The sequence below is a fragment of the Xiphophorus maculatus genome, chromosome 10, assembly GCF_002775205.1.
Source record: "Xiphophorus maculatus strain JP 163 A chromosome 10, X_maculatus-5.0-male, whole genome shotgun sequence".
In the NCBI taxonomy this organism is placed as follows: domain Eukaryota; kingdom Metazoa; phylum Chordata; class Actinopteri; order Cyprinodontiformes; family Poeciliidae; genus Xiphophorus; species Xiphophorus maculatus.
The window spans coordinates 16,128,530-16,153,961 of record NC_036452.1 but is presented as its reverse complement, the minus strand read 5'-3'; the positions used below and the strand labels follow the sequence as shown (position 1 = coordinate 16,153,961).

At 36.3% G+C, this 25,432-nt stretch overlaps 4 protein-coding genes across 6 annotated transcripts; all 4 read left to right on the top strand.

Annotated features, from left to right (window-relative positions):
• On the top strand, positions 1 to 3,719 carry LOC106699813 (gastrula zinc finger protein XlCGF57.1-like). Of its 2 annotated transcripts, none has more exons than XM_023340997.1 (2): positions 1 to 275; positions 1,367 to 3,719. In XM_023340997.1, the coding sequence occupies exons 1-2, from the start codon at positions 158 to 160 to the stop codon at positions 2,830 to 2,832; spliced, it is 1,584 nt and encodes a 527-aa protein (XP_023196765.1). In that variant the 5' UTR covers positions 1 to 157; the 3' UTR covers positions 2,833 to 3,719. The 2 variants fall into 2 exon arrangements, with proteins under 2 accessions (XP_023196765.1, XP_023196766.1); XM_023340998.1 differs by lacking the exon at positions 1 to 275 and adding an exon at positions 309 to 872.
• Positions 3,720 to 10,583: 6,864 nt separating this feature from the next.
• On the top strand, positions 10,584 to 15,382 carry LOC111609888 (oocyte zinc finger protein XlCOF6.1-like). Its single transcript, XM_023340999.1, has 3 exons — positions 10,584 to 11,032; positions 11,133 to 11,366; positions 12,348 to 15,382. Exons 2-3 carry the CDS (start codon positions 11,249 to 11,251, stop codon positions 13,460 to 13,462), a joined length of 1,233 nt encoding a protein of 410 aa, XP_023196767.1. The 5' UTR covers positions 10,584 to 11,032; positions 11,133 to 11,248; the 3' UTR covers positions 13,463 to 15,382.
• Positions 15,383 to 15,663: 281 nt separating this feature from the next.
• On the top strand, positions 15,664 to 19,664 carry LOC111609887 (gastrula zinc finger protein XlCGF57.1-like). 2 transcript variants are annotated; one of them, XM_023340996.1, is made up of 3 exons: positions 15,664 to 16,075; positions 16,179 to 16,326; positions 16,939 to 19,664. In XM_023340996.1, exons 2-3 carry the CDS (start codon positions 16,230 to 16,232, stop codon positions 18,603 to 18,605), a joined length of 1,764 nt encoding a protein of 587 aa, XP_023196764.1. In that variant the 5' UTR covers positions 15,664 to 16,075; positions 16,179 to 16,229; the 3' UTR covers positions 18,606 to 19,664. The 2 variants fall into 2 exon arrangements, with proteins under 2 accessions (XP_023196764.1, XP_023196763.1); XM_023340995.1 differs by having other exon boundaries at positions 16,179 to 16,335.
• Positions 19,665 to 20,122: 458 nt separating this feature from the next.
• Positions 20,123 to 24,225, top strand: LOC102233629 (oocyte zinc finger protein XlCOF6.1-like). Its single transcript, XM_023340486.1, has 3 exons — positions 20,123 to 20,548; positions 20,628 to 20,852; positions 22,228 to 24,225. The coding sequence occupies exons 2-3, from the start codon at positions 20,735 to 20,737 to the stop codon at positions 23,433 to 23,435; spliced, it is 1,326 nt and encodes a 441-aa protein (XP_023196254.1). The 5' UTR covers positions 20,123 to 20,548; positions 20,628 to 20,734; the 3' UTR covers positions 23,436 to 24,225.
• The last annotated feature ends 1,207 nt before the right edge of the window (positions 24,226 to 25,432 follow it).

The following is a 25,432-nucleotide window of genomic DNA, read 5'->3' as shown; positions in this document are numbered from 1 at the left end:
CGGTGGCGACTTTTTTTTTGGCCAGGCAGTGTATGTGTCTGATTCTACTTGCAGAAAACAGAAAAACAAAAGATACAGGTTACATGACTGTAACCATAACCTATTCGAACATGTAAAGCTTGCGAACAAGAATGTTTGAAAGAAGAATGGGATAAGGATGTCTGAAATAATGAAGGTGGAAGCAGATGAACCTGGAGGGTTCAGCTTGGATCCCTACATACCTGCAGCATCCACATCAGAACTAGAGGAGGAATCACAAGACAGCAAAGATCTCAGTAAGTGACTCACATTATCTGGATTGAAACACTGACTGGAAGTCATAAAATGTTTGCTGGACTTCAGAAATAATTATAGCAATAAATGTAAGTACCGGATTCAGCTTTAATGGCCAACATTGTGTGCACAAACAAGATATTTGACTTTAGTTTGTGTAAATATGTTTGTATGTTGGCAAGCAGGCTGGCTCTACACACATTTATGAATACTATAATATTTTATTTAAAACCAACAAACATAATTTTCTTATTGTTAAGGAAATCTTTTTGTCCCTCAGAAATATTTTCTGCAGAGAAAGTCTTAAATGCTGTCTGATTATTCTTATTATTAATCCAACCTACATGATGTTGAAAGCTCTTTGATAGTTTTTTTTTCTTTTTTCAGATTAGAGTATAATGAAGGCAGGAGTTCTTCCTGCAATCAGTGGATTGCTGGTTTAAGCCCACGTCTGTTACCATTGTTGTGTCCTTGGGCAAGACATTTCACCCACTTTACCTGCTGGTGTTGGTCAGAAGGGCTGATGGTGCAATATGACACTTCTGTCATCCTGTCCCTGCGCAGCTGTAGCTACAATGCAGTAGCTTACCATCATCAATGTATGCATGAATGGGAATGAGAGATTTTATTGCAAAGCGTCTTTTAGAGTCCTGAAAAGCACTACACAAGTCTGATTTCATTTAATTTACATTGTTTTGATGAACAACTCTTTTAGAAACTAGGATACTTAACAATAGCCAAGCAGCAATAATTGTAGGACAGTAGTTTGACATGTCAATCCAAGGATTAGAACAGCAGCCTATTAAATGCAGGCCATGTTTTATCAGAGCAAACAGTCAGTACATCCTGCTTAGTTTCATATGAACTAATAATTAAGCTTCTTTTGGCCTGCATTTATTAAAGTGACAGAAAGTTGGCCATATGGTAATTATTATTCTAATTTTGGGATTGGGATTGACCATTTAACTTGATTATATGTTGATTAACTTATTCTTTTTCTTTTATAAAAAAAAGTAGAAAAAATACTACTACAGTTGTTCTTCAATGGATTTTTGTTTATCACTAATATCTTTGTGTGTTTCATTGTTCCCAGTCCATCAGATGTTGGTGATTAAAGAGATTCCTCTTGACTGGAATGCCAGTTTGAAGCAGCAGGATCCAGAGTCCCCTTCTGTAAAGGATGAAGAGGAGGAACTGTGGATCAGACAGGAGGAAGAGCTGCTTACCGTAAAGGTTGAAGATGAAGAGGAAACTCAGTTATCAGAACTTCACCAAATAAAAACTGAAGATAGCAGACAGACTGAAGCTCCAACCAGCAGCTCAGCTGAACAGATGGGACAGACACAGCATGATGACGAGAACTTCAGAGGACAGGAACCAAACAGAGATCCAGTTGCAGTTTGTTGCTCTTCCCAACAAAGTAAGATGACACCTAAGCTTTGTTCAAAGCTTACCGCTCAGATTGGGGAAAAGCCATTTAGTTGCAGTCTTTGTGGCAAAGGTTTTAAACGTAAGACATCAGCTAAATTACACATAATGACTCACATTGGAATAAGAGAACATAGCTGTGATCTTTGTGGTAAAGAATTTAAAGAAAAGGTTTCTCTTCAGACTCATATGAGTGTTCACAGTGGAAACAGACCTTTTGCCTGCGACGTTTGTTGTAAAAGGTTTCATACAAAGAAACATCTTAAAGCTCATATGAAGCTCCATACAGAAGAAAAACATTTTACCTGTGATGTTTGCAACAATAGGTTTAAGATTAAGGAGAGTCTTAAAAAACACATGAGGAGCCACACCTCAGAGAAACCATTTGTTTGTAGTATTTGTAGTAAAAGATTTTCTCAACAGGACCATCTAAAGAGACACATGGGTGTTCACACAGGAGAAAAACCATTTATTTGTAGTATTTGCAGTAAAGGATTTACACAACAAGTCAATCTAAAAAGTCACATGTGTGTTCATGCAACAGAGAAGCCATTTATTTGTACAGTTTGTAGTAAAGGGTTCTCACAAAAAGAAAGTTTAAAGAGCCACATGCATGTTCACACAGGACAGAGGCCGTTTATTTGTAGTGCTTGTGGTAAAGGATTTTTACGGCAAAGAAATTTAAAGAGTCACATGAATGTTCACACTGGAGAGAAACCGTTTGTTTGTGGTGTTTGTAATAAAGGATTTGCTATTCAAAAGAATGTAGAAAGACACATGCGTGTTCACACAGGTGAGAAACCATTTGTTTGTAATGTTTGCAGTAAAGAATTTTCACTACAAGGGAATCTAAAGAGACACATGCATGTTCACACAGGAGAGAAACCATTTATTTGTTGTATTTGCAGTAAAGGATTTCCACAAAAAGACACTTTAAAGAGTCACATGCATGTTCACACTGGAGAGAAACCATTTATTTGTAGTGTTTGTGGTAAAGGATTTTCATTACGAAAGAACTTACTGAGACACATGTCTGTTCACACGGGTGAAAAACCATTTGTTTGTAATGTTTGTAATGAAGGGTTTTCTCTGAAAATTCATCTAAAAAGTCACATGCATGTTCATGCATAACTGCCTATTTTAAGAGTACAAACACCAAATACACCTTAATATCCATTAATGCACTCACTGGAAACCATTTTAGCAATACCACAGAAGCTAACTTTGCCAGTCTTCCTTATTTCTGCTCATGGGTGTACAGCCAATCAGCAACAAGGAAAACAAATGCAGAACAATTGACTAATTGTTTTGTTAGCTAACTACTATACAAGCCATCAAATGTATTATGGTTTGTATATTGGCCACTCTCAGTACAACTTTCCAAGTTTGGAAAAGTTGGAAGGTTTTGGTTGGTTAGTGGTGCTTTAGGTTCAATCATTGAACTGGTATGGGTGGTAGTTCGGTATAAAATGTCAGTTATTGGTTTCATGTTGTCACATTCATCATTATTTTCATGAACAAGAAATTTAGGCAATGTTCAACTAATGAGAACTGTTTAGAGCCTATTCACCTCAATGCCACCTCAAACGGTTAATCCTAGTTTCAAATGGTCCGCCTCTCTATCAGAGCTCTTTTCAGAAACTAACAGCTGTGGTTTGTAGCTTTATATCAGCATAATGTATTTACATGACTACAGGACAGTGCACTTTTCTTTGTTAAAATCAGCTCTTCAACAAGCTCCATTCAAGATGCTTCATTGATGCTTCCCAAAACTGTCTCTTTGAAATGAACAAAAATGTTCCGAATCAGACACTTCTACAAAATAAAAGGTGGATACCAGATACTAATATTACACTCACTACTTCCTGCTAGTAGTTATTCACTTCAGCTGTATTTTTCATTCTAGTCTTTATTAAAAGTAGAAAATGTTCATATAATCTGGTAGAAACATACTGTAATAAAAGAGGTGCTGTTGTAAAATATGTTAAAACTGATCTAATAAAAGTGCTTCAAAGCTGTTTGTATTGACGTGACTAGTTTCTTGTGAATCGGACCTGCGTGTCCTATATAGTTTAACAAATTTGCAAATATGTAGTTATGAATATAAGTTCAGTTTATATATGACATGTTTTGTTGAGGATATATATTAGCTAAAATTCAAGCTGTAAGCTGAGAATATCCTGCAGTATTGTTTTTTATTTACAAGATTTTATCCATGCTTTTAAATTGAGAGGTCTGAACCAATCTGCAGTCAGCAGGAAAGAACCATTAAGATCTTAAAATCCCATTTCAGACTTCGAATACCAAAACCATCAAGATATCAATCTGACTCTGAGTGTTTTCATCCTTTAATTTGATTTTTTTTGTGGTCCTTTATTTTCTGACTTACAGGCTAAATGTTTGCCGCATTACTTGATTGCAACAATAGATTTATTTAAATTTTAGATTTTACTTGTTTGACAGGATTACCTATAATCACATACTTGAATGACATTATCTGTGTTGGTCTGAACAGATTACAGTAGGTTGTAAACTACAGGTGGGAGTGTGATACTGATGAAGAGGAGAAGAAACTAAACTAAGTTTTGGCTCACTGTAGCAGCCTGGATATTTGGGAGGAATCTGAGCCAAATGAGGTCAGTGATCAACATTACTGAAAAACAGGACTGAGAGAACCATGAAAACACAGACATAAGAATCTTCTTGCAGGGCTGTGGTCACCACAGACCAGCTAACAGCATTAGATCTTTCTGCAGCAAATGCACAAGACCTGAAAATATTTTAATTTCAAAGAATGTTTTGTTATTTCTTTATTTGGATAATTTCCAAAAATATTAATTAATTGGTATTCCTGTTTGTAACTACATGCTATATGTACAATTATTGACCCTAACGTATCTAATTTTACCTCAAAATAAAGTTTCTGCAAATATTGAGTTTATTTTCTGTTTAGTTGTCAACTTTTATGTGGGATAACTCCAAAAGTTGAAAGTAAACAAAAATAAAATTTTGTCATTTTTGTCAAAATGGCTTCCTCTGGTGGTAAAAGTGTCAAACTTTCACCATCGCAATTATGTGTGACGGGATTGTGGCTGTTTTGTTTATATTTGTTACTTTTGACCTTGTCATCTTTTAAATCCTGAAGGGGAATTATAAATCCATCTCTGAAGCTTTGCCATATTTGAAGCCAGAAGGATAGTAGGTTTGATTTAAGCAAAACCTGTTCAGTCTGTAGTCACATTGTTGAATGTTTAGAACAGGGGAGATGTATATAACTTTGTCCTAGTCACACTAGAGATATTTAATAATATATAAAAAAGTCAGGTGCTAGTTTTAAACAAGGTTTATTTTAAAATCTGCTCATAAACATCAATTTAGCTTTTGTCTAGGTGTCAGGAAATTGGAAGAAATATAGACTTGGCAACAAAAATAAATAAATCAAAAATAAGGTATCAATAACATTCGTTCTAACTTTCTGTTTATCAACGTCATTGGTTTTATTTTTCCAAAATATGACAGATCATCAAAACCATAGACATAAAGACATTTATTTAAATTTATTGTGTCTCAAAATAACAATTCTCAATGGCAATCTACTCAGGTTAAAAAAATGGAGAAAATACAGAAGATGATTAGGGCTGTCTGAAAAAAAAAAACTGACTTAAATCACAGAAAAAAACTAAGATTCTGAGATTAAACTCGTTTTTTCCCCCAGTAGCCCTAATCATCTTGTGTAAATCCCATCAGATAAACACAAAACATTGAAATAATACAGACTGATTCTATTTCCGGCAGACAAGATGTTATGGAGATTCATTAGTGTTTGAGATCAGACTCAGACTAAATGAATTTGTGAATTGGTTTGTTGACTTCTGGGATTTTGCCTAAAAGTGTTTCTGGTCAAAATATAAATGGCTTGAGCTGCTTAAATATACAGCTGATAGCTGAGCCTCTAGTCCAATCTGAAAAACTAGAAAATTTCGGAAGAAATTTAGCCGGGGCCTGCCGAGGCGCGCCCGTCGGGCATGGGCCCGGCGTCGTCGCGCCACAAATCGGCGTCGACGCCAAAGGACGCCGCGACGTGATCAGTGGCACGCGGAGAACCGCAAGAACGTTAAGCGAGGCGGACGTGCACCGTTCGGTACGATTTAAAATGTTGTCAAGGCTTTTATTTTGGAAGTTTTGTTAACCTTCATTTCAAAGGGCCAAACTAATCCCATGCGTAATAGTCCTTGGGTTAAAATAGTTATATAATGCTCAAAACACAAGTAGCTGATGTAAAAATATTCAAGGCTTTTATTTTGAAATTTTCAGTATGCTTCATTTCAAAGGGCCAAACTAATACCACGTGTAACAGTGCTTTGGATGAAAAAGTCAAATAAAGCCAAAAAGAGCAATTACGTCATGTAAAATTATTCAAGGCTTTTATTTTGAAATTTTCAGAATGCTTCATTTCAAAGGGCCAAACTAATACCACGTGTAACAGTGCTTTGGATGAAAAAGTCAAATAAAGCCAAAAAGAGCAATTACCTGATGTAAAAATATTCAAGGTTTTTATTTTGAAATTATTATTATGCTCCATTTTAAAGTTCCAAACTAATCCCATGTGTAACAGTGCTTTGGATGAAAAAGTCATATAAAGCCAAAAACAGCAATTACCTGATGTAAAAATATTCAAGGCTTTTATTTTGAAATTTTCAGTATGCTTCATTTCAAAGTTCCAAAGTAATCCCATGTGTAACAGTGCTTTGGATGAAAACGTCAAATAAAGCCAAAAACAGCAATTACCTGATGTAAAAATATTCAAGGCTTTTATTTTGAAATTATTATTATGCTCCATTTTAAAGTTCCGAACTAATCCCATGTGTAACATTGCTTTGGATGAAAAAGTCATATACGGCCAAAAAGAGCAATTACTTCATGTAAAATATTCAAGGCTTTTATTTTGAAATTTTCAGTATGCTTCATTTTAAAGTTCTGAACTAATACCACGTGTAAGAGTGCTTTGGATGAAAAAGTCAAATAAAGCCAAAAAGAGCAATTACGTCATGTAAAAATATTCAAGGCTTTTATTTTGAAACTTTTGTTAAGCTTCATTTCAAAGGGCCAAACTAATACCACGTGTAACAGTGCTTTGGATGAAAAAGTCAAATAAAGCCAAAAAGAGCAATTACATGATGTAAAAATATTCAAGGCTTTAATTTTGAAATTTTTGTTAATATTCATTTCAAAGGGCCAAACTAATACCATGTGTAACAGTGCTTTGGATGAAAAAGTCAAATAAAGCCAAAAAGAGCAATTACGTCATGTAAAAATATTCAAGGCTTTTATTTTGAAATTTGCAGGATGCTTCATTTCAAAGGGCCAAACTAATCCCATGCGTAATAGTCCTTCGGTTAAAATAGTTATATAATGCTCAAAACACAAGTAGCTGATGTAAAAATATTCAAGGCTTTTATTTTGAAATTTTTGTTAAGCTTCATTTTAAAGGGCCAAACTAATACCATGTGTAACAGTGCTTTGGATGAAAAAGTCAAATAAAGCCAAAAAAGAGCAATTACGTCATGTAAAAATATTCAGGGCTTTTATTGTGAAATTTTCAATATGCTTAATTTTAAAGTGTAAAACTAATCCCATGTGTAACAGTTACTGAGTTAAATCAGTTATATACAGCCCAAAGCAGCAAGTAGTTGTAAAGGCCAGTTCTCAGTCCTGATCTGTTTCAACTGAGGATAGATAGAACTACAACGATGCGTATTCGTAGTCCTAACCAGCAGCCAATAGCCTCTTGAGTTCCGTTGCTATGGCAAATAATGGTCTCAGCAGGTGTGAGCTCTGAGCTGTGAGCTCTCAAACACACAAGTGTGTTTGAGCAAACACACTTTACTGAAAAAAAGCATTGGAAACAAATCCTTCTTGTTCGGGAACCGTAATACATATTCGAAAAGCGTTTTAAGCGTATGACAGTTCAATGTGTCTTCTGCGATAGTCCCGAGATTCATATCTGTACCTCACTCAGAGCATTTACAGTGATGAGAGAAAGAAATGTTGTGCCCAGATATGAACCGAGGTCGGCTGTCACTCTAATATGAGCAAAAATGAGAAACTTTGGGTCGCTTAGAGGCAAATTGTGGACAAACCATAACTGGTATCGACGAGCCGTCTTCACTTTCGAAGAGATCACAGACGTATCTACAAAATGAAATTTGAATGGCATTTCTAGGTGAATTTGTGACGACACAGCAAATCCTCAAAAATAGGGTATTTCTAGGATTTTTCCCATTGAGTTATAATGGGGTTTTTTTCGTAGTTTTTTGCGAATTATGTCGCCATGTTAATCCCGAATCCCACCAAAAGTAATAGCTGGAATGGCGTGAATTTTCTGCACGTTTTGATACCTCTTTTGTAGGTGTGCACGCAGCGGTATGAGCCGCATTAACGGTTACGGATGAAAAATAAAGAATAATAACTAGAAAACCAAAATTTCTGAAGAAATTTAGCCGGGGCCTGCCAAGGCGCGCCCGTCGGGTTTGGGCCCGGCGTCGTCACGCTACAAATTGGCATCGACGCTAAAGGACGGCGCAACGTGATCAATGGCACGCAGAGAACCACAAGAACGTTAGTAAGGTGGACGTTCACCATTCGGTACGATTTAAAATGTTGTCAAGGCTTTTATTTTGGAAGTTTCAGTATGCTTCATTTCAAAGGGCCAAACTAATCCCATGCGTAATAGTCCTTGGGTTAAAATAGTTATATAATGCTCAAAACACAAGTAGCTGATGTAAAAATATTCAAGGCTTTTATTTTGGAATTTTCATTATGCTTCATTTCAAAAGGGCCAAACTAATACCATGTGTAACAGTGCTTTGGATGAAAAAGTCAAATAAAGCCAAAATGAGCAATTACTTCATTTAAAAAATATTCAAGGCTTTTATTTTGAAATTTTCACTATGCTTCATTTCAAAGGGCCAAACTAATACCATGAATAACAGTCATTGGATAAAATCAGTTATATAGTGCTCAAAACAGCAATAATCTCATGTAAGAATTCTCAAGGCTTTTATTTTGAAATTTTCAGTATGCTCCATTTTAAAGTTCTGAACGAATCCCATGTGTAACAGTGCTTTGGATAAAAAAGTCACATAAAGCCAAAAAGCGCAATTACCTGATGTAAAAATATGCAAGGCTTTTATTTTGAAATTATTATTATGCTCCATTTTAAAGTTCCGAACTAATCCCATGTGTAACAGTGCTTTGGATGAAAAAGTCATATAAAGCCAAAAAGAGCAATTACATGATGTAAAAATATTCAAAGCTTTTATTTTGAAATTTTTGTTAAGCTTCATTTCAAAGGGCCAAACTAATACCATGTGTAACAGTGCTTTGGATGAAAAAGTCAAATAAAGCCAAAAACAGCAATTACCTGATGTAAAAATATTCAAGGCTTTTATTTTGAAATTATTATTATGCTTAATTTTAAAGTTCCAAACTAATACCATGTGTAACAGTTCCTGAGTTAAATCAGTTATATACAGCCCATAGCAGCAAATAGTTCTAAAGGCCAGTTCAGTCCTGATCTGTTTCAACTGAGGGTTCCACTATAGATAGAACTACAATGATGCGTATCTGTAGTCCAAACCAGCAGCCAATAGCCTCTTGAGATCCGTTGCTATGGCAAATAATGGTCTCAGCAGGGTGTGAGCTCTGAGCTCTGAGCTGTCAAACACACAATTGTGTGTTTGAGCAAACACGTTTTACTGACAAAAAGCATTGGAAACAAATCCTTCCTGGTCGGGAACCGTAATACATATTCGAAAAGCGTTTGAAGCGTATGACAGGTCAATGTGTCTTCTGCGATAGTCCCGAGATTCATATCTGTACCTCACTCAGAACATTTACAGCGATGAGAGAAAGAAATGTTGTGCCCAGATCTGAAATTCTATTCAAATACATGGGAGAGAGCCTCAGACAGCCTCAGAAAATCCTGTCGCATGACTTTGCTCTGAAGCACCGTGACAGAAAACCGTACGATCTAGATAAATTTCGAAAACATTTTACCGGAGCAGACAGGCGTATCAATGTCAGGACCGATTTTGATACTAATCGTGCGATATTTGTGGGCGTGATGGCGATTTCAAAAATGATTTGGGTTGAAAAAGTTGTCTTGATCTCTCACTCTAATCAGCGAGAGAAGCACTCTAACTTTAGGAAAAATGAGAAACTTTGGGTCGCTTAGAGGCAAATTGTGGACAAACCGTAACTGTTATCGACGAGCCGTCTTCACTTTCGAAGAGATCACAGACGTATCTACAAAATGAAATTTGAATGGCATTTCTACGTGAATTAGTGACGACACAGAAAATCCTCAAAAATAGGGTATTTCCAGGATTTTTCCCATTGACTTATAATGGGGTTTTTTTCGTAGTTTTTTGCGAATTATGTCGCCACGTTAAGCCCAAATCCCACCAAAAGTAATAGCAACAATGGCGTGAATTTTCTGCACGTTTTGATACCTCATTTGTAGGTGTGCACCCAGCGGTATGAGCCGCATTAACGGTTAAATAAAGAACTATAATAATAAAGAGACGCTTGTTGGGTGTAGAGTAATAGGTTCCTGCCATTGCTTTGCATGGCAGGCCCCAATAATAAAGAAACTTTTCTTGGGAGAATAGCAATAGGTTCCTGCCATTGCTTTGCATGGCAGGCCCCAATTAAAACGGAGCTGAAAAAGTCAGCACTAAAACAACGACCACTTTTGACGCCGATGCTTAACGGAGCGTGAATTCAGAGTTTTGTCTGAAGAGCTGGAAGCTGAAAGAGGAAGTTGCTTTTCACACCATGCTGAGCTTTAGTTGCCGCTGATTGGTCAGTGAGGAGGGAGAAACCGGATGTAGTAATATTAGCTCGTAGCTAAGCCCTGTTAGAAAAAAAAGAAAGAAACGTTGTGAAGTTTATGTTAAACAAGTGTAAAATCGATTATTCAGACTCTGTTCGGTAGTCTTCGTGAAGAGACCGCCTCCAAATGTTTGTTTAGAGTTGCTCTGGTTATTATTAGTCGGAGTTTGCGGCACAGGATGTAATTAGCCGTTACTAGGTACCTGAATGAACCGTTAGCTTCCGCGGATCTAAAGCAGCTAACAGCGGAGACTTAATTAGTCGGCAGTCTAGCTTTTTCAGTTTATAGTTTGGTATTTAAGAATGCCCACACTCTGAGTTTATGACACCGTGCGGAGAAGACCACATCACTTGTGGTCACCTCGTCTAACCTTGTTAATCTGAGGACCGAGAGACTGGAGACAGTTACCGAGTGGACCCAGAACCACTGACCAAGGTATCGGACTCTCTCCTCTGCAGCACCGCCTCAGCTCTGCTACAGCTTACATTGTATGATTATACACTTTGTTTGATCACATGCTTGTCTCCGATTCCAGTTTCGGTAGAAAACAAACTTAAAGATGCCCGCTCTATGACTGAAACCCTGCCCTAATAGAACATGTGAAGGTTGTAAGCAAGGATTGTGAAAAGGAGAATCTCAAGTGGAGTGAGGATGTCCGAGATAATAAAGGTTGAAGCAGCTGAACCTGGAGGGATCAGCGTGGAGCCCTCCATTTCTGCAGAGTCCACATCAGAACTGGAGGAGGAAACACAAGACAGCAAAGAAATCAGTAAGTGACCTTACTCTAACGTATATGCACTCGAAATGTTGTAATTTATTTTGTGTTTTTTATGATTTAAAGCACTTTGAACTGCCTTGTTGCTAAAATTGGCTATACAATATACTATATACACAGTACAGACCAAAAGTTTGGACACACCTTTCTAATTCAATGGGTTTTCTTTATTTTCATGACTATTTATAAGGCAAGAAATCCCACCTATTAACCTGACAGGGCACCTATGAAGTGAAAACCATTTCAGGTGACGACCTCTTGAAGCTCATCAAGAAAATGCAGAGTGTGTGCAAAGCAGTAATCACAGTAAAAGAAAACTTTTTGAAAGGTTCTGTATAACTGCAAAAATGTAATGGATTTTTAAATGCTTACAGTAACAATAAAAATTTTCAAAAGAAAAAAAGTAATCACAGCAAAAGGTTGCTACTTTGAAGAAACTAGAATATAAGGGCTATTTTCAGTTGTTTTACACTTTTTTGTTTAGTGCATATTTCCACATGTGTTATTCATAGTTTTGATGCCTTCAATGTGAATTTACAATGTCAATAGTCATGAAAATAAAGGAAACTCATTGAATTAAAAGGTGTGTCCAAACTTTTGGTCTGTACTATATATATATATATATAAGTTACCTACTGTGAGCTTAATGCATGCTCAAGAGTCAAAAAAGGACAAATTAAATTCTTAAGAGTTTTTGATAATGCATATTTCCAGTCATCTTTAACCTAGATTTTGATTCTTTTCAATTTTAAGAAAGAAAATTTCTTTGCTATTAAACTGAGGATTTTTATATCTTTTTACTTGGATAATTGGTTCCATTTCTGTGGAACGTATTGCGTTTTTGGTCTATTAAGGAATTTTATTCTCAAAATAAATAAGCTAAACAACACATTTCTAAACATACCTGTCTATATCAATACTGAATATGTATGTATAAATGATTCTTAATGTTTATATGTGCTTCTGTGTCCAAAGTCCAGCAGATTGTTGTGATTAAAGAAGAGGTTCCCCATGACTGGAACCCCAATTTGGACCAAGAGGACACAGAGTCCCCAGATATGAAGGAGGAAGTGAACAAACTGTGGATCAATGAGGATGGAGAGCTGCAGAGTGAAAATAAAGAGGAATCTCAATTATTAGAAGCTTCCAGCAGCAGCTCAGCTAAGACGAAAACAGAACATAATGGAGAGGACCGTAGAGAACCAGAACTTGACAACAACCCAGATCCAACAGGTTCCACTCAACAAAGTAAGATGTTGGTTCCCAAAAGAGGTAAAGTATCTAAACTGAATTCAACACTTATGGCTCAGATTGGAATCCATGCAGGAGAGAAGCCGTTTAGTTGCAAAATTTGTGGCAAAAGATTAAAGCATTTGACTTCAATTAAATTACACCTAATGACACACAATGGCAATATAGAACATATCTGTGATTTTTGTGGGAAAGGGTTTAAAGAAAAGAGTTCTCTTCGGACACATATAAGACTCCACACAGGAGAGAAACCATTTGCATGTGATAATTGTGGTCGAAGGTTTCACGAAAAAGCAAAACTTAAAACACACCTGAAAGTTCACTCAGTAGAACAACCGTTTTCTTGTGATGTTTGTGGCACCAGATTCAAACGAAAGGAAAATATAAAAAAGCACATGAGGATTCACACGGCAGAGAAACCCTTTGTGTGTAGTGTTTGTAGGAAAAGATTTTCGCGACAAGAAACTCTAAAGAGACACATGCATGTTCACACAGGAGAGAAACGGTTCATGTGTAATGTTTGTAGTAAAGGATTTGCTCTGAAACATCACCTCAAGAACCACATGGAGGTTCACACTGCTCCGTTTAGCTGTGGGGACTGTAGTAAGTGTTTTGTAAATGAAATCCAGTTAGAGCGACATGTGAGAGTCCACTCAGAGGAGAGGCCGTTTGGGTGCGACATCTGTAAGACCAGATTTTATCAAAAGTGTCAGCTTGAAAATCACATGAGAGTCCATTCAGGTGAGAAACCGTTTGTGTGCACTGTTTGCAGTAAAGCATTTTCCCGACTTGGAAATCTGAAGAAACACATGGAGGTTCACAGGGGCTACAAAGAATGATTCATTTGATCGTAATCTAAACTGTCAGTATTTTTCCAATCAGTCTACGGTCTCTGCTTTCTGGGGCTGCTGGTAAGTGCTAAATTACATTATTTCACATTTTCGATGTCAAATTGGCTATTCAAAGCTTAATGATTTGAGTTCCTGCTTTAATTAGGTCAATTCAACCCCCTTTTTTCCCTAGCTATTCAGAGTTGGATTTGCTGTTCTTTTTTTCTCTGGATCATTGCTCATGTCCATAACTCAAACGTGTTTGAACTTAAGGCCATGATTTGTAAGCCAGTCGTTGACTTTAGGGTTTCTGGTAAAGAGCAGATTTCATGGCTCCATTAGTTATGCCAAGTCTTCCAGGCAAAGAAGCCTGTCTTCATCACACTGCCACCACCATGTTTAACTGTCATTATAATTATTCTTTTCCTGAACATATCTGGAAAATATCTTGCTGGACATCCTGCTACACAATCATCAGATATATGCTGATAAAGCCATCTTCTTTGAATGTGTGCGGTTGTTCCCACCCCTTCTTTTTTTTAAGAGTTGGACATTTAATTGCTTGCGGTAATGAAACATTTGTGTGATGCTGAAGTAAACTATCACACAGCGAATGGGTTTCCAGTTACAGGTTCGCTTTAGGTTTGTGTGTGTCAGTGTTCATCTTCCACTGAAGCAGAAGACTTCCTCAGCATTCCTTCTGTAAATAAGTTAAAAGACAGTATTAGGAGCTGCAGGATTTCAGCTTTACAATAAACGAATGTTTTAAATTCTGAAAACAAACTCAAAAATGTTAACATTTGTTTTGCATACAGACAAAGTAATATTTCCTGGAAGTTTACTTACACTTTAAAAGCTCAAAGAGGCATTTGACATCAGGAAATGGATTAGTGCTTATCATAAGCATGGTGATGAGCCATTTATGTTGAATTGATTGAGATTAATTTACAAAGTTTTTATTTTCTAATGGATTGTAAATAATGTAAATAACTTCATTTTACTTGTCATCCCTAACAGTGTTTTCCCAACTCATTTCCACTTAAACTTTATTTTTCAGATACTGGCAGAAGTTTTGATCAAGTTTTATTCAGTCTAAAATGTAAAGATAAGGTACAAGCAGGACAAAAACGACAGTTTTGTTCATCTAAAAAAAATTTTTGTCAGTCTCAGCAGAAGTGCTCTGAATTGTCAGTTTACATTCTTGCAAAACTGCCTCTAGGATTTTAATTTAAAAATGTATCTTGAGTTTGTTAATGCCATTGGAACTGTGAGTACGCCCTGTTTGGATGCGTAAAGCATCTTATTGTTTGTAAATTGGGTAGATTAGAAATTAAAATGTATTGGTTGTAACTAAAATGTGCCTAATTTATTTTATTAATGTGATCATTCAAATTGTCTCTTCTCACTACAACATTGCTAATGTTTGAAGCTTGTTCATGTCTGGTTTACTCATCGCCAAATTGGTCAGCCTTTCAGGTTTTGATTTTTAGTCATTTTTATTTTATTTTTTTATTTTATTGTTTTAAGTAAAGGCTGCAAGTGTTTTGGCGCCATTTATTTCAGTTTCTTTTTTAAAATCTTTCTTTTTGGTCACATTTTTCATTATTATTTTGGTCTCTCTCTTTCTCTTAAATTTATTTTGATATGTCAAAAACATTGTTAGAATTTAGCAGCTGGGCTTCAGAGCTTTTCAAAAAAATTGTTCTACCTGATCAGAGACTGTTGTGTTTTCCCACAGATTTAATATGTGGAGCCCTCATTATAATGCTGTCTGAAACATGATTCCACATAGCTGAAGTATAGTGACCTCAAAGTAATGGTAGTTCACCGAATACTATTTTTTTTTGTTACATGTTATACTAAACAATGTATACAGAGTACTGTTGTGAAATATGTTAAAACTTATCTAATAAACATTTTTCAAAGCTGTTTGAACTGAATTGGATTTAATTGACTAGACCTTTACTTGTTGGTCATTGAAAGTGTCTTGAGTATTTTCAAAAGATGTTTAAGAATTTAAAGTTACGGTGTGTTATGATAAAAAGACAGATTTGGTAATCGAAGTAAAAATGGAATAAGATTTTATCCACACATTTAATCATAAAGTAATCTACATTTGTTATTTTATTCTGAAAATCAATTAGCGCATAAAGGAAGTAGTATATCGAATCAGCTCTTGACTCGTCATTGATTGGTCAGTGAGGCGGAAGTAACCTGATATAGCAGTGCTAGCTTGACAAGCTATGTCTTGAAACAAAAACGTCTTAAAGTTTGTGTAATTGATTTTTTACACTGTTAGCTTGAATGAAATCGTGATGATATGGTTTCCTCATGTTTCTTTTGAAACCACTCTGATTATTTCTAACTGGATTTTGCTGGACGGAGTGTAATTATCCTGTATTAGCAAAGTGAATGGACTGTAACCCACCGTGGAGCTAAAGCGGCTAACAGCAGAAATCGAATAAGCGTTTTTGAAGTACAAGCTCTTAAAGTTCATGATTTACAGCTACAAGTCGAGTCGATAAGACTATAAGGAGGACCACATCGTCTATGGACACTTCCTCTAATCCTTGTCCAGCTGAGGTCCGAGAGACTGGGGACAGAGTGAACCCAAGAACTAAGGTATGAGACTCTGCAGCATCGCTTCAGCTCTGCTACGGTTTACATTTTCTATTGATACGCTTTATCTGATCAAATACTGATTTGAGTCTGTTTTCTGTTTCAGGCAGTAGCAATACAGTAGATCAAGGTTATGTGACCGAAACCTGAAGTGAGGATGTCTGAGATGAAGGTTGAGACAGACGACCCCGGAGGGCTCAGTTTGGAGCCCCCCAAACCTGCAGCATCCACGACAGAATACGGCAAAGATCTCAGTAAATTCTGTATATTTGAGCAAACTAATTTTATATCAAACCATCAGATTCAAGTGACAAAATTGAATTACAGCCAAGCACAAAAAGTGAGCTTTTTTTTTTTAGCAAGGTTACTGATCTACATATTGCTTTCACTGTGCAAAGTTAATGTGGACTTGCATTTTAGGACCATATGTGTCCTTATCAGGTTCACATTGAACACACCATGAAGTAATTATCAATAACCTGAAATGGGTGCACCAGATCATTCAAGACACACTTGAGTCAGAGGGACCAACACTTTTGTCCATGTATACTTATATAACGGCTCTTGGTCAGATTCTTCTCCTTAATGCCTAGAAGCTAACACAACAAGGATACTCAAATGCTCCACCACACTAAGGATTTTTTTTTGTCTAAATATTTTTCTTTTCTGCTTATCTTGCTATAACAGTGACATTTTAAGCCGTTTTTTATTAAACAATCTTAAAAAAACATATACACATCTGCCATTATTACTACTAAATATGTTTTGGTTTCTTAGACTGAAAGATTTACTTAAAACCTTTCTGATGTTTATATTATTATTATGATCATCACAGAATGTCCTTGTATGTTTGTTTTATTGTTCAGACTATCAGACGTTGGTAATTAAAGAAGAGGTTACCCATGATTGGAGCTCGAGTTTGAACCAACAGGACCAAGATCCCTCACTCATAAAGGAGGAAGAGGAGGAACAGTGGATCAGTCAGGAGGAAGAGCAGCTCATTGTGAAGATTGAAGATGAGGAGAAACCTCAGGTATCTGAGCTTCAACATATAAAAACTGAAGACGGTAAAGAGACTGAATCTTTAACAAGCAACACAACCGCGCAGATGGAAATGGAACCTTGTGGAGAGGACAGTAGAGGACCAGAACCAGACAGAAACTTAAATTCACTTTGTTCTTTTCAACAAAGTAAGATGAAGGTTCACAAAAGAGGTAAAAGATCTAAACTGTGCTCCAAACTTACTGCTCAGATTAGAGTCTATGCAGGAGAAAGGCCATTTGGTTGCAATGTTTGTGGTAAAAGATTCAAAAATAAGACTCATATTCGATTACACATGATGATTCATACTGGAAAGAGAGAATATTGCTGTGATCTTTGTGGTAAAGGATTTAAAGAAAAGCACTGCCTTCAGGTACATATGAGACTTCATACCGGAGAGAGGCCATTTGCATGTGATGACTGTGGTAGAAGGTTCCACGCAAAAACAAATCTTAAAACTCACATGAAAGTCCATTCAGAAGAAAAACCATTTTCCTGTGATGTTTGTAGTACAAGATTTAAAAGGAAGGAAACACTGAAGAAGCACACAATGATCCACACTGCAGAGAAAACCTTTTTTTGTAGTATTTGTGGGAAAGGATTTTCATTACAAAAAAGTCTGAGGACTCACATGTGTCTTCACACAGGAGAGAAACCGTTTGTTTGTAGTGTTTGCAGTAAAGGATTTGCATTACAGGAGAATCTAAAGAGACACATGTCTTCTCACACTGGAGAAAAACCATTTATTTGTGGTGTCTGCAGTAAAGGGTTTTCATTACGGCAAAATCTAAAGAGCCACATGCATGTTCACACAGGGGAGAAACCATTTATTTGCAGCTTTTGTAGTAAGGGATTTTATAGACACGGAGATCTGAGGAGACATATGAGTGTTCATACAGGGGAGAAAGCGTTCATTTGTAGTATTTGCAGTAAAGGATTTTCACAACAAATTCATTTGAAGAATCACATGCGTGTTCACACAGGAGAGACGCCATTTGTTTGTAGTGTTTGTAGTAAGGGATTTTCACTGCAGGAGAATCTAAAAAGACACATGCATGTTCACACAGGAGAAAAGCAGTTTATTTGTGATATCTGCAGTAAAGGATTTTCACAGCAAGGGACCTTAAAGAGACACATGAGTGTTCACACTGGAGAAAAACAGTTCACTTGTAGTGTTTGTGGTAAAGGTTTTTCAAAGCAAAATTATCTTAAAAGCCACATGGAGGTTCACACCGCACCATTTAGCTGCAATGAATGCAGTAAACGTTTTGTGAATGAAATCCAGTTAGAGCGACATGGAAGAGTCCACACTGAGGAGAGACCATATGGCTGTGACATCTGTAAGAGCAGATTTAATCAAAAGGGTCAACTTCAGAATCACATGAGGGTTCATTCAGGAGAGAAACCATTTGTTTGTGATGTTTGCAGAAAAGGATTTTCGCAACATGGAAATCTGAAGAGACACATGAGTGTTCATGAAGGCTGCAAGTAATGATTATCATGGTCGACTAATTTAAAACAAAGAAAGTGTCAAGTGATATAACTTATTATGAAATGACTGCTTTGTGTATTCATACATGTCCTTAGCACATTATGCTTCTACATCATCAAATAAATTCCCACAGTAGTTGTTTTTTTTTTTAAACGGTTTTCTTCTGCTTGGATCAGCTTCAGTTCAAATTTCGAAATATTTGAGGCAACCTAATCCATTTATAGATGCATCAGGATATGGATCATCTTGATGTTAATTGCTAACCTAACACGCTGATCAAAACAAAGTTCTGCTGTGAGCAGAGTGACAACATTCAGCGGAGCCACTGAGAGTGAGAGCTAAGCAGCAAAAGGGAAAAGTGAAGAGACGACTCTCTCTCTCTCCCACTTTCTATTTCTGTGTCTCATATGGTGTGTTCGCTCCGCTTTTAGCCCCGCCCCTCTCAATGAATAGCTCTTAAGAGACGGCTCTAAGAGTCGAAACATTCATGACTGACCGATCACTGCTTTAAAGGTTTCCATTTAAAGGTAAATGGAAGCACACATATTCACACTAGGTGAAAATGTACAGACAGAAAAGTAAGAATACTGGACTGTATAGAAAGGACAAATTTGCAACATACAGAAAATAATACTGTACAGTTATTACAAATATTATGCTTAGATTAAAATAAATGTGCAAATGAGTATGAGCCAAAAATGGTCAAAAGCTACACTACAGTTAAAATAATCTGGAGATTTTCCCCTCAATGTCTTGGGGGGAACAAAAAAAACTCTAACAAGCTCCAAAATACAATCTGTGTTTCACAACTTAAGTTATAAGGTCCTGAATGCTTATTTATTATTGCAGCACATTTCTTCTCATTCATTAGTAGGATAAATAGTGTGATATTGTATGATATGTCTGATATTTGTTAGTTATTTTTGTTCCTGTTATGATTAGATTCTAATGTCTATTTTGGTTTGTTAGTAATAAATGAAAACTTAAGATTTATTATTGGCTACCAATGACAGTGACTGATGTAATTTTTTCTGGTGGTAATAAATTGCAGTCATGAGAGATGAACAACAATGACTGTTTTGTTTTAATTTGTAATCTAGGTCATTCAACAGGTATTTGAATGACCTAGATTTACGCCTTCAATTTTTTTTTACATTTTACTTAGTATTGTGTACATGTGATCCACAGATGCATAAAAATTAGATTTTAATACATACATACATATTCCCATTCTATACAACAACTTTAACCTCATTTATGCTTAAAGAAACTTTAATTTTGGATGAGGTTATGCTGTGTTTAAAATGTATCTCCTGCCAGAACAACATGTGTAAAGTTGTTGATTTATTGAAAACGGTAAAATGGAAAACATGACTATAAATGTGTAGTTATACAATACAGTATACATAGCTGGCTTATTCACACGTCTTATTCTGAAATCCTAGTGGTTAAAAGAGGAAGTGGTTTTTCGAATTACAGCTTTACTCATCATTCATTGGTCAAAGTTGTGGAAATGACCGGATGTAGCAATGCTAGCTTAACTGGTTAAGTCTTGACAGAGAATCGTTTTAAACTCCGTGTAAGACAAGTGTTTAACTCATGTCAGGCTCTACGTTTAAAAGTTTTGGTGAGGAAACTCTTTCTTTGTGTTTGTTTTGAACCACTGTGATTATTTTCCAGCCTGGGTTTGCAGTAGAGAATGTAATTCGCCCTCACCAGCAAAGTGAATGCACCGATAGACTCCGCAGCTGACAGCAGAAACTTTTATGAGTGATTTAGACGTTTGAGCTTTTATTTATTTTTTTATTTTAACAACACGAATCCCCTCTCCCGAGTTTGTGAGACTGTGCGGGTGGGACCACATCGTCCTCTAACCTTGTTGTCCAGCTGAGGACCGAGAAGCTGGGCACAGTAGCAGAGTGGACCCAGAACTACTGACCACGGTATCAGACCCTCTGCTCTGACATTTACTGTTAGTACACTTTATTTGATATGGTGCAGAGTTATTATGTCTGACGGCAGTTTCAGGAGCAGACAAACAGAAGATCTGGGCTGAAACCTTGTTCTACTAGAACATGTGAAAGTTGTAAACAAGGATTTTGGAAAGGAGAATCCCAGGTCTACTGAGGATGACTGAGATGATGAAGGTTGAAGCAGATGAGCCTGAAGGGTTCAGTTTAGAGCCACCTGTACCTGCGACATCCACATCAGAACTGGAGGAGGAAACACAAGACAGCAAAGATCTCGGTAAGTGACACACATTGAGCACATAACACCAGTTTTAAAGTCCCTCCACTGGCTCCCTGTAGCTCAAAGAATAGACTTTAAAATACTGTTGTTAGTTTATAAATCACTGAATGGCTTAGCACCACAATATATTAAAGATCTGCTGTTGTTGTATCAACCTTCCAGACCTCTCAGGTCTTCCGGTTCTGGTCTGCTCTGCATCCCCAGAACCAGAACCAAACGAGGAGAAGCAGCTTTCAGCATCTATGCACCATAAATTTGGAACAAACTTCCAGAAAACTGTAAAACAGCTGAAACACTGACTTGTTTTAAATCTCGACTATAAACCCACCTGTTTAGAATTGTATTTGAAATGTAATCAATTGCAAATTTATTGATGGAACTTGACTTAATGCTGTGTTTTGATTGTTGATTCTATGTTGCTTTGTGTTTCTGTGTTTGTAATGATGTAAAGCACTTTGAAATGCCTTGCTGCTGAAATGTGCTATACAAATAAAATTTGATTGATTGATTTGTTTGGATTGGAAAAAATTAAAAATGGGTCGCGGTCTGAATGCTCCTACAGGAAGCATCGTTTGGACCATGGCTATTTTTGTCCAGTATGAGCGTTGTTAAAATTCGGCATGAAGTTGTTTGATGACGTGAGTAATTAAGTGTTTAAAAAAATGCTGATAAACCTTTGGTGAAGTTCTTATTTATATCTCAATCGGTGTAGATAAATTTGAAACAAATTTTTCTTAAATAGCAGAATTTGTTAATAGGTGGGAGACAGCACCATTTTATTTTGGTGACGTGTTCTGATATTTTTGGCAGAAATTGTGAATTGTTTGGATCTGAACCAGGTTTTTTTCTCCTTCAAACAGTAGTATGATGGCACTCAACAGAGCTACCTATGTCACTGTTTAGACTCCTTTTCGACACATAGATTGTATTACTGCTACATTACTTATATTGAGCTCTGTTTCTCTGTTTAACAAGCCACTAACAAATCTGATTCTTCAATTGACTCTAAATTTTACCAGAAAGTCCACCTCTACCAGTAAATGTTAAGTTTTAGATTTTCCTTTTTTGTGTATCTCTTTCCTGTCCTATCAATCACATTTTGAGCCAGGTTCTCCTAAACCAGGGCTCCTCAGATCCAGACCTTGGGATTGTCTTACATGTAAGCATTTTGAGGGTGATAGTTAAGTGGTTAACGACTATTTATATGATTGAATTGATTACTGAGCATGTTTGTGAAGTGCTTCGAGTTGACATTTATTGGAAAGTGCTACTGTGGAAATAAATTGGAATTAAAAAAGGGATGCATTTTCTTTCTGTGTAAATTATGTGTTTAAAAGCATTTATTAATACCTGTGTATTTAATTGTTTCTAGTCCATCAGATGTTGGTGATCAAAAAAGAAGTTCCCCATGACTGGAACCCCACTTTGGACCTGCAAGACCAAGAGCCCCACCACACTAAGGAAGAAAATAAGGAACTATGGGTTCATCAGAAGGAAGAGCAACTTACTGTGAAGACTGAGGATGAAGAGAAACCTCAGTTATCAGAGCTTCATCAGATTAAAACTGAAGACGAAAGGAAGACAAAAACTGGAGGGGAGAACTGTGGAGGACCAGAATCAGGCAGAAAAGCAGCTGTATTACGCTCTTCACAACAAAGTAAGGTGATGGTGAGCAAAAGAGCTAAAAGATCTAAACTGCGTTCCAAACGTGCCTCTCAGATTAGCGTGCACACAGGAGAGAAACCATTTGGTTGCAATATTTGTGGCAAAAGATTCAGGCACAAGCCTTATGTTAAGCTACACATGATGATTCACACTGGAATAAGAGAACATAGCTGCGATTTTTGTGGTAAAGGCTTTAAAGAAAAACGTTGTCTTCAGACACATATGAGGCTCCACACTGGAGAGAAACCATTTGCCTGTGATGATTGTGGTAGAAGGTTTCACGCAAAGACAAGTCTGAGGAGTCACTTGGAGGTCCATTCAGAAGAAAATCCATTTTCCTGTGATGTTTGCGGTTCAAGATTTAAAAGGAATGGAAATCTTAAAAAGCACATGAGGATCCACACTGCAGAGAGACCTTTTGTTTGTAGTGTTTGTAGTAAAGGATTTTCACAACAAATTCATCTAAAAAGCCACATGACTGTTCACACGGGAGAGAAACCATTCACCTGTAGGGTTTGCAGTAAAGAATTTTCACGACAAGGAAATCTAAAGAGGCACATGAGCGTTCACACAGGAGAGAAGCAGTTTATTTGTGGTGTTTGTAGTAAAGGATTTTCAAAGCAAAACTATCTCAAAAATCACATGGAGTGTCACACTGCACCATTTAGTTGCAGTGACTGCGGTAAATGTTTCATGGAGGAAATGCAGTTGAAGCTGCATATGAGACTTCACACTGAAGCGCGTCCGTTTGGTTGTGACGTCTGTAAAATCAGGTTTAACAAAAAATATAATCTCAACAGTCACATGAGGCTCCATCTAGGAGAAAAACCATTTGCCTGTAGAGTTTGTAGTAAAGGATTTTCACGACATGGAGATCTGAAGAAACATATGTGTGTTCACGAGGGTTTTAGCTAAAGATTATTTTTCATTGTATTTTTATTTGACTATCCATCTAGTGTTTCTGTGGGCACACTTTTATTTCTGTGAGACATAAATTTGATACAGTCTCTTAAACATGTATGATTATGAAGCAAAAGATGTTCCCACTTGCGGATCAGATCACATGACGTGCAATAAAGTGAATCACTGGGTCGTTATCGTCAATTCCACTTGAAAGAGCAGAACTTAGACTCTCAGATCCTTCTAAAACCAGAGATATGATTGAAAAATATCAAACTATAAAGGTTAAAAAACTGATGAGATGAACAGGTGTTGTTTTTCTTTTTCAAATTGTTTCCCAATTTGAAACGTCTGTTAGTTAAATCATATGTTGTGACTCTGTGATAAATATACCTGTGAGTTCTGAAGTGGACCAGGTGGGGGCGCCAAATATTGTCAGGCCAGTGAGCTGTTACATGTAGAGATGGGTCAATATTTATCTGACAACATGTCAGCCAGCCGTCATACTCATTTCAAAGAGACTAATACTGACTTTCCTGATCTTCTACTTTTGGTTATATTTTATGTTTATTTTGTTTTGAAGAGTAGATAAAATAAATTTTAAAAAATCAGCTCCAAATACAGATTTTTGTTGGAAATATTTTAATATATTTATTGTGTATTTTAATTTAATTGTCCACATGTTCATAATTTGAATCCTGTTTACTTTATCTAGTTCCATAGCAGTTTTTTGAGTTTTTTACTGTAATAAATGGCACTTGTTTTTACAGTTTGGAGTCCTGTGTTTATGGGCCCGAAATGTTAATAAAAATAGATTAATGCAGGAATAAATGTCTATCAGTTCATGGAAGTGAAGTTGTGCTGAAAATAAAATACCAAACACTAAGAGATAAAAAAAAAAATAATTCAGAATCAGAAGTCAAATCAAACCTGACTTGGATCATTATTTGCTAATTAAGCTTTTTAAGGAACTTTAATGATTTTATTCTTTTTCTGAAAACACAAAGGATGAGTTTGGATGCTTTATGCAAATGGACTTGCATAGAATGAGTTGAGCAAGAAAGGTGTGAAAAACCTGATCAGAGTTGACCTGGATTTGTCCTCACTGAGGAGACTTACGTTTTTTTTTTGTTTTTTTTTTAAACTTTATTTTTGATCAGATTTTTATACATGGCAAAATACAGCCACAACACAAAAAAGGAGAGGAAATAATAGTAATAATAAAATAAAATAAAAAAAATCACAACAAGTACAATGAACTGCATACAGAACTGAAAGGTCACCAAGGGAGGGGGACAGCAATACTACACACACAAAATAAAATTAAATTACAGACAGAATTCAGGTGAACAGGAGACTTACATTTTTATAAAGGTTTGATGAATCAGGAGAAGAAAACCCGTTGAATGATCGAGTCCCGGTTTGCTCTGTTTAAGTGTTTAAAATCTTTAGCTGGAGTTGTTTAAAAAATGCGTCTTAACAAAAGTGCAGTTGTTGTTTACTTAGCTGCCCAGGAAGATGCCAACTTTATCATTTTCACTAATTTATGATTGCTCTTATTTAATCCTAGCTAAGCAAACATAAAATAAGCAACTTCATAAATTGGAAACAATTTCAGTGTTTCATAAGTAAAACGAGTCAAAGGGAAATATTTTATGTCCGATAAACTCCCTTTTTTTTTATAGACTTTTAAATTGCATTCAAAAGTCATGTTTTAAAACTTTGATTAAAAAATTTGCTTGCAAGAAAAATGAATTTAATAACAATTCAATAGGCAGATTTCCCCCCCCCCCCCCCCCTACATAGGATGTGACTATCCACCGACCCAGACAAGAACAATAACTGCTGATGTAAGCTAATGTTAACAGATCCTAATGAAATGTTGTTCATAGTTCATCACTTAAGATCTTCACTATCCCAACTGAACTAGTTCACATTCAGTTAAAGTTTCCTTAAATAATCTGCTGAAACTTGGAAAAACATTTGTTTCTTATCTTCACTTCTTTTTTAAA

Excerpts from the sequence above, each read along its gene's own strand:
- LOC106699813 (XM_023340997.1), top strand. The coding sequence starts at position 158 with ATGTCTGAAATAATGAAGGTGGAAGCAGATGAACCTGGAGGGTTCAGC. Across the intron at positions 276-1,366 it reads ACAAGACAGCAAAGATCTCA|TCCATCAGATGTTGGTGATT; the intron begins GTAAGTGACTCA and ends CATTGTTCCCAG.
- LOC111609888 (XM_023340999.1), top strand. The coding sequence starts at position 11,249 with ATGTCCGAGATAATAAAGGTTGAAGCAGCTGAACCTGGAGGGATCAGC. Across the intron at positions 11,367-12,347 it reads ACAAGACAGCAAAGAAATCA|TCCAGCAGATTGTTGTGATT; the intron begins GTAAGTGACCTT and ends CTGTGTCCAAAG.
- LOC111609887 (XM_023340995.1), top strand. The coding sequence starts at position 16,230 with ATGTCTGAGATGAAGGTTGAGACAGACGACCCCGGAGGGCTCAGTTTG. Across the intron at positions 16,336-16,938 it reads CAAAGATCTCAGTAAATTCT|ACTATCAGACGTTGGTAATT; the intron begins GTATATTTGAGC and ends TTTATTGTTCAG.
- LOC102233629 (XM_023340486.1), top strand. The coding sequence starts at position 20,735 with ATGACTGAGATGATGAAGGTTGAAGCAGATGAGCCTGAAGGGTTCAGT. Across the intron at positions 20,853-22,227 it reads ACAAGACAGCAAAGATCTCG|TCCATCAGATGTTGGTGATC; the intron begins GTAAGTGACACA and ends AATTGTTTCTAG.